The 13,367-nt window shown below is 38.1% G+C and overlaps 1 protein-coding gene across 3 annotated transcripts in view; it reads left to right on the forward strand.

The window, feature by feature from the left end:
* TRIP4 (thyroid hormone receptor interactor 4) overlaps positions 1 to 13,367 on the forward strand; it is a 57,660-nt gene that overhangs the window by 9,015 nt on the left and 35,278 nt on the right. For all 3 annotated transcript variants that reach the window (XM_045540917.1, XM_045540916.1, XM_045540918.1), the window contains exons 4-7: positions 2,857 to 3,069; positions 4,694 to 4,772; positions 7,678 to 7,807; positions 10,679 to 10,894. In XM_045540917.1, coding sequence (XP_045396873.1) covers positions 2,857 to 3,069; positions 4,694 to 4,772; positions 7,678 to 7,807; positions 10,679 to 10,894 — 638 coding nt within the window. The remainder of the gene's footprint in view (positions 1 to 2,856; positions 3,070 to 4,693; positions 4,773 to 7,677; positions 7,808 to 10,678; positions 10,895 to 13,367) is intronic.

Below are 13,367 nucleotides of genomic sequence, written 5' to 3' on the forward strand. Positions count from 1 at the left end.
CTATAGTCAATATGTAGAGCTTTATAGGCCATTGGAAGTAGTTTGGATTTCCTTCTAAGTACAGTGATAAGCCAGTGAATCGTTTTAAACTATGGGACAACATAGGAAGTTTCCTGCTTGACCTATTCTTCCCTTCTCGCCTCCTCTAGTTTTCTCTCTCTCCGCCTTCTAAATAAATGCTTATTGCCCGTTATGTATAAGAGACTTCATCAAAGTACAGCCCTCAATCCCTCAAATACCTTATTTTAATGTAACTGGATGCTTAAATAGGAGTCAAAGGACAAATTTCTTTTTAGATATTTTAAATGTTCCCCTCTAACACCATCCCTGAAAACCAAAGCTAAAATTGATGAATTTTGAAAAATGGCAACCAGCTAGATTAGATAAAATCTTAAGCACTTGTCTTAGGTTTTCATTCATACCTAAATTGACTTATTTAATATTGTCTCTCAACTTTTTGCTTTAGACATTAGAGCAATATCACCTCTGTTTTTGCTTACCTAAGAATTGTTCTCTTCCTTGTAGTAACTTTTCCGTCCATTAGAACTCTTAAGATTTTTCTTCTCTGAATCTTCAGACTCTGGAAGTGAGTGAGAAACTCAGTGTAAAGGGACGGTAAGATCACAACATGGTTCTGAAGAGAGGAATCTATACACTCAGTTTCAGAGAGTGATAGACATAGTTCTCTTTTTTTTTAGAGATAGGGTCTCTCTTTGTCGCCTATACAGTGGCACAATCATAGCTCACTGTAACCTCAAACTCCTGGGCTCGAGTGATTCTCCACTTCAGCCTCCCGAATAGCTGGGATTACAGGTGCATACCATCACGCCTGGCTAATTTTATTTAAAGTTTTTTTTTTTTTTTTTAGAGATGGGGTCTTGCTATGTTGCCCAGGCTGGTTGTGAACTCCTGGCCTCAAGTGATTCTCACACCTTGGTCTTCCAAAGTGTTAGGATTACAAGCATGAGCCACTGCAGCTGGCCCATAGCTCTTTTTAAAACTTTTTTATTGGCCAGGCATGGTGGCTCACACCTGTAATCCTAGCACTCTGGGAGCCGAGGCGGGAGGATCCCTTGAGGTCAGGAGTTCAAGACCAGCGTGAGCAAGAGTGAGACCCCGTCTCTAAAATAAAAAACAAAAACCAAAAAACCTTTTTTATTTTATATCATACATAAAGAATTGAACACATAAAACTACAAGTAAAACATTACTAGTCCTCTAAAAGACCCCCTGTGTACAAAAATTACAGTCTTCCTAAAGGAAAAGACCTTCTTGACTTCTAACACCATAAATTAGTTTTGCCTGTTTTTCAACTTTGTATAAATGGAGCTAAATGGTAAATAGTATGTACTTTATTTTGTGTCTGGCTTCTTTCAGTGATTAATAACATTGTTTATGAGATTCATCTGTGTTGTTTTGGGTAGCTATACTTTTTCATTTTCATTGCTACATAAGAAAGATTTTATTAAGTGAATACCTCACAATTTATTCATTCTACGGCTGAACATTTGGGTAGTTTCCAATTCTAATTCTACAGTGAACATTCTGCCCCTCAATGTTATTAATATTAACTTTATTTATAGATGCTTTTTTTTGGGGGGGGGGAGGACAGAGTCTCGCTCTGTTGCGCGAGCTAGAGTGCCGTGGTGTCAGCCTAGCTCACAGCAACCTCAAACTCCTGGGCTCAAGCAATCCTTCTGCCTCAGTCTCCCGAGTAGCTGGGACTACAGGCATGTGCCACCATACCTAGCTAATTTTTTCTATATATATTTTTAGTTGTCCATATAATTTCTTTCTATTTTTAGTAGAGATGGGATCTCGCTCTTGCTCAGGCTGTTCTCGAACTCCTGAGCTCACACAATCCACCCGCCTCGGCCTCCCAGAGTGTAGATGCATATTTTTTAAATTTGAAAATATTAAGGGAGTACAAATGTTTTCGTTACATAGATGCCTCATATAAGGCTTCAGCTGGGGCTTTTAGTGTGCCCATCACTTGAATAATATTCATTGTACCCAATAGTTACATTTTTACCCCTCCCCCCCACTCTCTTCCCCTGTAGTGAACATTCTTGTACATGTTATTGTTGAACATATTTACACATTTCTGTTGAGTATATATCCAGGAGTTGAATTGCTGTGTCATATGCATATGTTCGGCTTTAGTAGATATGAGTTTTCCCTCCCACCAGCACTGTATGAGAGTTCTGATTGTTACGTATCCTTGACAACACTTGGTATGTTCTGTCTTTTTCAATTTAGCCATTGTGGTTGGTATGTAGTGGTATTGCATTGTGTTTTCATTTTGTATTATTTTGATGACTAATGAAGTTGAGCACTTGTTCATATGTCTGTTGGTCCTTTGGATATCTTTTATAAAGTTCTTGTTTAAGTCTTTTGCCTGTATTTTTAATTGTGTTATCTGACCTTTTCTTACTGATTTGATTGAGTCAATTTTTTATTGATTTTTCTTATTGCTTGCTTATATTTCCAAATTATTGAATATCATTTTCTTTTAGAGGCATTCTAATTTCTTTATGATCTTCAATTTAGCTGTGCTTAAAGATGTTATTAAATATATAAACAGCTTTGACTGCTGCATTTTCCTTTCACCAGCTATAGTAGTGGACTGAGAGCTACCAGCAGAAAAGGCAAGGTTATTATTGGCTAGTTTTTCTAGAGCATAACCTTTCCTGAGATCCTTGATTATAAGTAATTTGTCTTCTCCCACTCCCCTCCCTCTTCCATGGTTCTTGGATAGCATATAACTTGTTATTAAATAGAACTGAGGGTTTCCCCCTTTATTCTTGTCATTGTCATTAATAACTTGATGTTATTCTGATGTCTTTGTATAATTAGGCACAAGAGAACAGCAACTCTGTGAAGAAGAAGACAAAGTTTGTCAATTTATATGCAAGAGAGGGACAGGACAGGCTTGCAGTCCTGCTCCCCGGTCGCCACCCTTGTGACTGCCTGGGCCAGAAGCACAAACTCATCAATAACTGTCTGATCTGTGGGCGTATTGTCTGTGAACAAGAGGGTTCCGGCCCCTGCTTATTCTGTGGCACTCTGGTAAATTGTTTCTTTGCTATTTTATTTTACTGTGCTTTGTATTAAAAAACAGGGCCATTCAGATCCCTAGTAATTTCCATTTTTCATGGTAAATTTCTTCCCTGAGATGTCCAGTGAACCCCAGTAGTAGAGATTTGATTAGTCAGAAACCCAAGGTTATATCCTAGTTCTGAGGCCTGTTAGTGAGAAGAGTTTTGAGAACATGCATTGTTGAGGGAGCTAAGTTTTGAATCAGATTAACTTTAATTCAAGAAAACTTTAGGGCCTGCAGTGTCAAAATTTTTTTTCAAAGTCTTAGATGTGTGATGATGCCACTGCACTTTAGCCCAGGCGACAGAGCGAGAGCTTGTCTAAAAAAAAAAAAAAAAAAAAGTCTTAGATATGGCTCATATCCCTAGGAGAACAAAGCCACTGTGACATAAACCTCAGGTCATTATAGCTTCTGTTTTCAGGACACCACCTTGTTATAGCTCCACTTTGAGAGAATGACCTCAAGAATGTAGCAGTAATGACTCTCTCACAAAAACCCTAATGAGCTATCTAGAAAGCTTATCCTACCAGTTGAGCTAGCTGGCAGAAGCAATGACATTCGATGTTCATAAAGGCATCTACTTTATATTACTTTATTTTCTCCTCTTATGGGGCCCTTAATTTTCCAATATACTGAGAGTATATGCTCATAGACAAAGGAAGACCTGAAAAATGTAGTGTCTACCAATAAAAATGTTCATAAAATGGCAGTAAATCTCCTAGAGGGGCTTTCTCTTTAGAAACACTGTAGCTGCTGGCAGGAATTCTGTGTGTCATTGAGGCAACTGCTAGGAAGTACTGTGCAGTGTTTTCCCTTAGGTTCCTTGGATCCTTTCATTTCAGGAAACTGTAATGTAAAGCATATTGGCCTTGAACTTTTGTAATTTTATGAGCTCTGTATAACTCCTCAGCCTCTCTTCTTACAATTGCAGTGACTCTATAATAAACAGAGCTTTGTCTTTGCTTAATATATTCAATGTTTGAAGGCAAAGGAATAAAATATATACAGTATAAAAGCTAGACTAGTTCTCACTGATGACATTATAATTTGCCTCTTTTTCTGGTTTTCTGTAATATATCTGCTTATAAATTAATATCTCATGTCAGATTTGGGCTTCATAATTAGAACTGGAAGGCTTTTTTTTTTCTTTTCTTTTTTTTTTTTTTTTTTTGAGATGGGGGTCTTGCTATATTGCCCAGGCTGATCTCAGCTTCCTGAGTAGCTGGGACTGCAGGCATGAGCCACAGCCTCTGGCTTTTTTTTAAAGTCTCATATTTTTTTTTTTTTTCAGTATTCTCAGCAGTGACAACTATTTATCCTTTGAAAGTAAATTAGATTCTTTTTTTAAACCAGTAAGTTATTTGGGGATACTTCCAGTGACAAAAGTTTTTGTATAGGTCATAAAAATAGAAATGGAAAGAGACCGAGGGCAAAACTCATTCATATGTGTATATTTTGGTATATTTGTCTGGATGAAGAAACACCAAATCTCATTGTTTTACTGTCATACTGTAAATTGAAGTTACTTTAGGTATGTCAACCAAACAATATAATTTAACTGTTGGATCACGTCTTACTCTCATTACTTTATAGGTATGTACTCATGAAGAACAGGATATTTTACAACGTGACTCAAACAAGAGCCAGAAACTGCTAAAGAAGCTCATGTCAGGTAGACAGCAGTCTTCTAATTAGATCACTATAGCAATGAATACATTTTGTTGTTTCTGTGGTGGTTTCTCTTTTCTGTATCCTGGTGTGCAAGATGCAGTTTATTCACTCATTTATTCTACAAGCATTTCTTTTTTAAAAAAATTATTATTAAGACCATATAACATTAAGCAACAATATAAATAATAATACTATTGGATTATAACTGAGAGAATAAAATTAATATCCATGACACCATACTTGTATAAATAAGTAACCGAATGAGTTAATATAATAAATGGATGAGAAGGGACAATTCTTTCTTGTAGAAGAATTCAAGTTAATAAGACAGAAGAAATGAGGATACTAGAAAATCACCATTAGAACACCTCAGTAGTAACTACTGCAGGCAAGATCCACCAATGGATACAAAAATTGTTGGGGGAAAATTTAAGAACAAGAGATTTACAACGTCATGAAAGATAAGAAAAGACTGAAGAAATGTCACAGATTGGAGCAGACTAAGGAGATGTGATAACTAAATGTGGTATGGATTCTGAATTGGATCCTAGGTCAATAAAATGACATTAACGGAAAAATGATAAAATCTAAATAGAGTCTGTAAGTTAGTTAATAGTATTATACCAATGTTAATTTCTTAGTTTTGATAATTATATCATGGTTTTATAAGATAAGATATTATTCAAATTAGGGAAAGCTGGGTGAAGGTTATACAGGAACTGTATTTTGCAACTCTTGTAAGTCTTTTGTGCTTGAAACATCTGACAAAAACCAGTTAAAGATATTTTTAAAAGAAAAAACAATATACTCATTACTTTACATGTATGCAAATTTTTAATTTGTTCTTCCCTACTAAGGTCCATAGTTGTTTTTGTTTTATGTAGACAGATTGGTTAGCATTATAAAATAGACCGGGCGTGGTGGCTCACGCCTATAATCCTGGCACTCTAGGAGGCCGAGGCGGGAGGATCTCTCAAGGTCAGGAGTTTGAGACCAGCCTGAGCAAGAGTGAGACCCCGTCTCTACTAAAAATAGAAAGAAATTATCTGGACGACTAAAAATATATAGAAAAAATTAGCTGGGCATGGTGGCACATGCCCATAGCCCCGGCGACTCGGGAGGCTGAGGCAGAAGGATTGCTTAAGCCCAAGAGTTTGAGGTTGCTGTGAGCTAGGCTGATGCCACGGCACTCTAGCCAGAGCAAAAAGAGTGAGACTCTGTCTCAAAAAAAAAAAAAAAGCAATCACAGAAATGTAAAGAATTTTATGTTTTTCCATTTTTTAGTTTCTATCTTGCTATATATGCTTCACGTTTGTTTTTAGTGGATACAAAGAATCTATAAATTTATTATAATGTGATTATCTATTTCCCAGTTATTGGATATTTTGATTCTTCCCAAATTCTAAATAATACCACAAATATTCACCTTTGTTAACGTGTCTTTTGTTTAATTTGCTTGAGATAAATTCCTAAGAATAAGATTACTGAGTCAAAGAAAATTATTATTTTTGGCAGTGGAGATGTATTTGCCAATTACTTTACCAAAATATTATGTTAATTTATAGCAATATTAGCATTGTATCTAAAACCTATCCACTATTGAGTTTTTTTCTTTGTTCTTTTTTTAAAATCTTTTTGCAAAACTAAATGTGAACAATCACTATTGAGTTGTGACATTTCAATTTTTTTTTTTTTTTTTTTTTTGAGACAGAGTTTCACTCTGTCACCTGGGCTAGAGTGTCGTGGCATCAGCCTAGCTCACAGCAACCTCAAACTCCTAGGCTCAAGCAATCCTACTGCCTGATCCTCCTGCTTCAGCCTCCCCAGTAGTTGAGACTACAGGCATGGGCCACCACGCCCAGCTGATTTTTTCTATTTTTAGTAGAGATTGGGTCTTGCTCTTCTTCAGGCTGGTCTCAAACTCCTGACCTCAAGCCATGCCTGCCTCTGCCTCTGCCTCCCAGAGTGGGAGGATTACAGGCATGAGCCACCGTGCCCAACCTTCAATATTTTGTTTTTAGGGGTAAAAAGCTATAATTTTTTTTAAACTATTAATGAGGTTGAACATGTCTCCATGTTTTCAATTAAGATTCTTTAAAGTCATTATTCTGAGAAAAGATAGTTCTAAGTACTTTCTTTATAATCGGAAAACTAGAATCTTTCTTTTTTTAAGAGACAGGGTCTTTCAGTCTGAGTCTTGTTATTGATGGAAAAAAAACAAAACAAACAAAAAAAAGAGACAGGGTCTTGCCCACGCTGGAGTACAGTGGAACAATCATAGGTCACTGCAGCCTTGAACTCCTGGCCTCAAGCAATCCTCTTGCCTTGGCCTCCCAAAGTGTATTTTTACCTTATAATATCTGCGTGAACTCAGTAAATTTATTACCATCTCTGAACTTTAGTTTTCTTATCTGTAAAACAAAGATAATACAAACCGTTTTACAGGGTTATTGTGAGAAATAATGTTTATTAAGTGTCTTAGGTTCTTATTAACTATTCATTTCTGCCCCTTTGCTAAAAATTTTCTCTTTTTTTTGCCCGTTATTTAGTTTTTAGTTTTGACATATAAAAATACATTTAAAGGTGACATTCAGCCCTACTCAGTACAGTTTTTCATGAATAAGGCATTTTTAAATAGTTAAATAGTTTGGTACTCTTGATGATTGAAATTTCTGTAAGGGAAGAAGAGGACCCTAATGTTTATTGAGAACCTGTTATGTGTCAAGCACTGCTTTATGTCTTATAGGTAAGGCCTGACCTATCTATGTACTTGTTTTCCATTAAAACAAAGGCTCCAGGCCATGAGGCCAGAACCAGGTCTTTGATATTTTGTTCTTTGCTGTACAGTGATACAACTCATTTGTATTTGTAGCCTGACACTATTTGATTTCCTTATTGAATTTCAGGGATGGAGAATTCTGGGAAGGTGGACATCTCTACCAAGGACCTTCTTCCTCATCAAGAATTGCGAATTAAGTCTGGTCTGGAGAAGGCTATCAAGCATAAAGACAAACTATTAGAGTTTGACAGAACTAGGTATGATAGAGTTAGAATAATAAATGCTAACAAATAGACTAGTCCACAGATTCTGGCCATTAAAACATTATTTTGGTGCTTGATAAACTTTCTCAAGGTGGAATGTGAAAGGGTTTACAGCAAAGGAAGAGCTAGATGCTCTACACAGGAGGTCTACATCTTGTTTTTTTTAATCCATGTTTCAATAAGATAGGCTCCCACCAAAAGAATCCTGCCCTGTAGCATTTTTTGATTTTTGGCAAATGCTGGTGTACCCTCTGGACAGTTGATTTGGGTTAATAGAATCCCGCACTTGTTTCGCTTGCAGCCTTTCATTCAGTCGACATATTAGAGTCCCTACCATGGGCAAACTGCTCGGCTGGGCTCTAGAGAATCTGTAAGAAATTGCCTCTGGGAGAACATAGGTTATGCCATATCATAGGAAGGCATGATTTAACCTGGACGCTAAATTTTTTTTTTTTTAAGAGATAGGGTCTCACTATATCACCCAGGCTGGTCTCGAATTCCTGGGATCAGCCCCCACGTAAGCCTCCCAAGTAGCTGGGACTACAGGTGTGAGCCACTGAGCCTGGCTTAAATTGCTTTCTGGTTCAATAATCAATATATTGTAATAAACCTACATTGCCTTTACACACATGCATTATTAATATTTAGCCTTCTGACTTCTCTTTAGGAGACAGATTTATGATTTGTTAATTATTTTTTCTTTTAATTTTTTTTCCTTTCCTTTTTTTTTTTTAATTTTTGAGACAGGGTCTCACTCTGTTGCCCAGGCTGGTCTCAAACTCCTGGGTTCAAGCGATTCGCCTGCCTCAGCCTCTCAGGTAGCTGGGATTACAGGTGCACACCACCACACTCAGCTCTTGATTTGTTCTATTTTTTATTTCCTCCTTTCTTCTTTTTCTTCTTTTGGACAAAATATGTATTGAAAACCAGTTAATGGTAAAAAGTGTTTAGATAGAACTTATATGCTTCCTTCTCAAATGGCCATATAAAAATCTGTGAGGGTCTTTAGAGAGACCTTGAATCTCTTCCTTATTGTAACTGACCTGACAGTCTGTTCTTGGCATTATAGCCCTTTGTGGAGATGCACCTGCCACTTGCAAAACATTTACTGTGACTGTATGGTATATAATTTAGAAAGCTATTCCTGGCCAAGTGCAGTGGCTCATGCTTGTAATCCAAACACTCTGGGAGGCTGAGATGGGAAGATTGCTTGAGGCCAGGAGTTCAAGACCAGCCTGGGTAATATAGTGAGACCCCCTTGCTATAAAAAATAAAAATAAATTTTAAAAAAAGAAAGCTATTCTTTAAGTAAGCCCTTCACGAGGTGTGTAACTCATATTTACTCTTAATCTTTCAGGTATCACATTCCATTTTATCATTAGAAATAAAGTACATTTCTTTTCTTTTCTTTTTTTTTTCTTTTAGATAAAGGGTCTTATTCTCTCACACACAGGCTGGAGTGGTGCAGTGGCGTGATCATAGCTCACTGCAGCCTCTGATCCTCCTGCCTCTGAGTAGCTGAGACTACGGGCATGTGCCACCATCACCAGATTGCATTTCTTGATAAATAGAAAATGGAAAAAGATTTCTCCCTATTGTTGTTGTTGCTTTACCAGTGTGTTCATGTGCACCAGTTTTATTACCTAGGTTTTTGTATAAGACCAGTTTTCTCCTGAGGCCTCTTAAAATCTTCCCACTTTAAGTCTACTTTAAGATAAAAATTTTAGGCCAAGTGTGATGGCTCATGCCTATAATCCCAACACTTTGAGAGGCCGAGGCAGGAGAATCACTTGAGGCCAGGAGTTTGAGACCAGCCTGAGCAACATAGCAAGACCTCATCTCTTCAAAAAATTTTTAAAAGAAATTTAACTGGGTATGGTGGCATGTGCCTCTGTAGTCCCGGCTACTCTACTCAGGAGGCTGAGGGAGGAGGATCACTTGAGCATAGGAGTTTGCAGTTAGAGATTATACTGAGCTATGATTATGCCACTGTACTCTAGCCTGGGCAACAGAGTGAGATGCTGTCTTTAAACAAAAAAAAAGTTTTTGTAATTTCAGCTGAGTTTTGAAAAATTGAAATTCGTAATCAATATATGAATCTGATTTTGGTATTTCCCTTACACCTATGTATATCACTATTTGCAATTATGGAGAAGGCCAGTCTTAACTGGATTTGTGACCCCTTTGGAATAATCAGCTAACTTCTGTGAGCCCCAGATTTATTATCTGTAGAATGAGAAAGTTAGATCAGCAAGATTCCTTCTAGTTCTCAGTTTCTTTGTCATTATGGTCTTAGAAATAGGCCTGATTATCACATCTTGGAACTTGGACACCGGGTATTAGTGAGGGACTGGAAAGTTGGGAGTGGGGGTGGAAACTGACATATAGGAGTAGGGTAATAACATATCCGAAGAGTAAATTGTTATGCCATAGGACTGAGATTTCAGGATAGAACTCCAGTAACCAAATAGGCCTACCAGGAATAGACTGGATCCCAATTATAGAGGGCCTAGGATATCACATAACCTGCCAAACATGAACTCAATTTCAGCAAAACCAGGCTAAAGCCCGGTTATCAGAAGGTGAAGGCTGGTCTAGTAACAAAGGTAGAAGGACCGTGGATTATGATGCTATGTCTTTTCCTGCCTGAGGCTGAGATTAGCTCGAGGAGCTGAAGTGAACCTACAATGGAGATAAGATATATGCAGAGCTTGACCTGGTTTTAGAACATTCTTGGGCATCTATGTTTGAGATACTAACCTCTAGGGTAGCAGAAGAGTAAGCTACCTTGAAACAGTTTTGCAGGGTATCAGTCCTTATTTGTCAACAAGTGACCTAATTGCCATGTGTTCTTTTTTTTCTTAGCATTCGAAGGACCCAAGTCATTGATGATGAGTCAGATTACTTTGCCAGTGATTCTAACCAGTGGTTATCCAAACTTGAGCGGGAAACCCTGCAGAAGCGAGAGGAGGAGCTGAGAGAACTTCGACATGCCTCTCGACTTTCTAAGAAAGTCACCATTGACTTTGCAGGCAGGAAGATCCTGGAAGAAGAAAATCCACTAGCAGAGTATCATAGCAGGTAAGTTTAGCAGCCCCAGAAAGGGTCTGAAAGAAGGAATAGGTTGACTGTAAAGGATTTTCCTTCTGTAACAGATCTGTTATTTTTGTTGACTTTAAAAATATGTTCAGTTGAAATAGAAAACATGTAAGAATAGCTAAGAAAATTTCAAAAATGAACAGTGAAGGGAACTTTTCATACTAGATAATTACTGCTACTTTTTAAAAAACTGTTAAGCTGGGCACAGTGACTCACGCCTGTAATCCCAATTGGGAGGCTGAGGCGGGAGGATCCCTTGAGCCCAGGAGTTCAAGACCAGCCTGGGGGCCGGGCGCCGGTGGCTCACGCCTGTAATCCTAGCTCTGGGAGGCCGAGGCGGGTGGATCGCTCGAGGTCAGGAGTTCGAGACCAGCCTGAGCAAGAGTGAGACCCCGTCTCTACTAAAAATAGAAAGAAATTATCTGGCCAACTAAAAATATATATACAAAAAAAAATTAGCCGGGCATGGTGGCTCATGCCTGTAGTCCCAGCTACTCGGGAGGCTGAGGCAGTAGGATCGCTTAAGCCCAGGAGTCTGAGGTTGCTGTGAGCTAGGCTGATGCCACGGCACTCACTCTAGCCCGGGTAACAAAGTGAGACTCTGTCTCAAAAAAAAAAAAAAAAAAAAAAAAAAAAAAAAAAAAAAGACCAGCCTGGGTAACATAGTGAGTTCCTATCTCTACAAAAAAATTTTTTTTCATTAGCTGGGGTGGGGGAGGTGTCATGCACCTATAGTCCCAGCTGCTCAGGAGGCTAAGTTGGGAGGATCCCTTGCACTCAGAAATTCATGGCTACAGTGAGATATGATCATGCCACTACACTCCAGCCTGGGCAACAGAGCAAGACTCTATCTCTTAAATAAAAATAAATATATATAATAAAAAACTGTTTTTAAACAATGAGATACAGTTTGAACACAGGAATAGATAAATGAAACATAAAACCTGGAAAGAGGCTGGTATGTTTACATTGTGTACTTGTACATGGCTATATGTATATATAAGTGTGAGGTTAGTAATCAATAAATCTAACTTTTGTGAGCACTAAAGAAAGGATTAATTATCTGTTGTTGGGATGATTGACCACCAATTTGGAAAAAATCTAGGTTAGATCTCTACCTCAAATCATACTATGATACTGTAGTAAGTTTGATTAAAGAGTTAAATGTAGGCTGGGCACGGTGGCTCACACCTGTAATCCTAGCACTCTGGGAGGCCGAGGCGGGCAGATTGTTTGAGCTCAGAAGTTCGAGACCAGCCTGAGCAAGAGCGAGACCCCATCTCTACTGAAAATAGAAAGAAATTATATGGACAGCTAAAAATATATGTAGAAAAATTAGCTGGGCATGGTGGCGCATGCCTGTAGTCTCAGCTACTCAGGAGGCTGAGGCAGAAGGATTGCTTGAGCTCAGGAGTTTGAGGTTGCTGTGAGCTAGGCTGACGCCACAGCACTCTGGCCCAGAGTGAGACTCTGTCTCAAAAAAAAAAAAAAAAAAGTTAAATGTGAAAGAAATAAAAGAATCAGAAAGAAATACAAAAACATAGGAGATTGGTTGACAATGTTTGGCTAAAAAGAAAAAAAAAATAGAAGAATATACTTATAGTCTTGGTGTGATAAAGCTCTTTCTAAGCAAGATATAAAACCCTAAATCCATATAGACATTTCTTAAATATCAAACTCAGAGAAAATATTTTAAATGGTTCTAACAAAGGAGCAATATCCATACTTATAAAGAACTCTTGCCAAAAAAAAAATGTTTTTTTGAGACAAGGTCTTGCTCTGTTGCCCAGGCTGGAGTGCAGTGGCAACATCATAACTCACAGCAACCTCAAACTCCTGGGCTCAAGCAATTCTCCTGCTTCAGCCTCCTGAGTAGTTGGGACTACAGATGCATGCCACCACACCTGGCTAATTTTTTGATTTTTTCATTGAGATGGGGTCTCACTCTTGCTCAGGCTGGTCTTAAACTCCTGGCCTCAAGCAATCCTCCTACCTTGGCCTCCCAAAATGCTAGGATTACAGGCATCAGCCACCATGCCTGACCCCAAGAACTCCTGAAAATCAAAGAAAAAGACCAAAAAATCCTGTAGAAAAATGGACAAAGGCTAAGAATAGACAATTTACAAGTGGGGAAAAACAAATACCCAATGACATTTGAAAAGATACTCAACTGGTTATCAGGAAATACAGATTTTAAAACAGAATGTATCATTTTTTGGTTCATCAAATTTGGCTAAAATTACAAAAAGGATAATATTGCATAGCAGCGGTCTCCAACCTTTTTGGCACTAGGGACTGGTTTCATGGAAGTCAATTTTTCCATGAAGGCCAGCGGGGTGTGTGTGTGTGTGTGTGTGTAGCTCAGGTGGTGATGTGAGGCCCAATCCTACCGGGTCACAGCCTAAGGGTTGAGTGCCATAGGCATAGTATGTGCGTAGGAAGATGGGTCTATTAT

This window comes from Lemur catta, chromosome 1 (genome assembly GCF_020740605.2).
Source record: "Lemur catta isolate mLemCat1 chromosome 1, mLemCat1.pri, whole genome shotgun sequence".
Classification (NCBI taxonomy): domain Eukaryota; kingdom Metazoa; phylum Chordata; class Mammalia; order Primates; family Lemuridae; genus Lemur; species Lemur catta.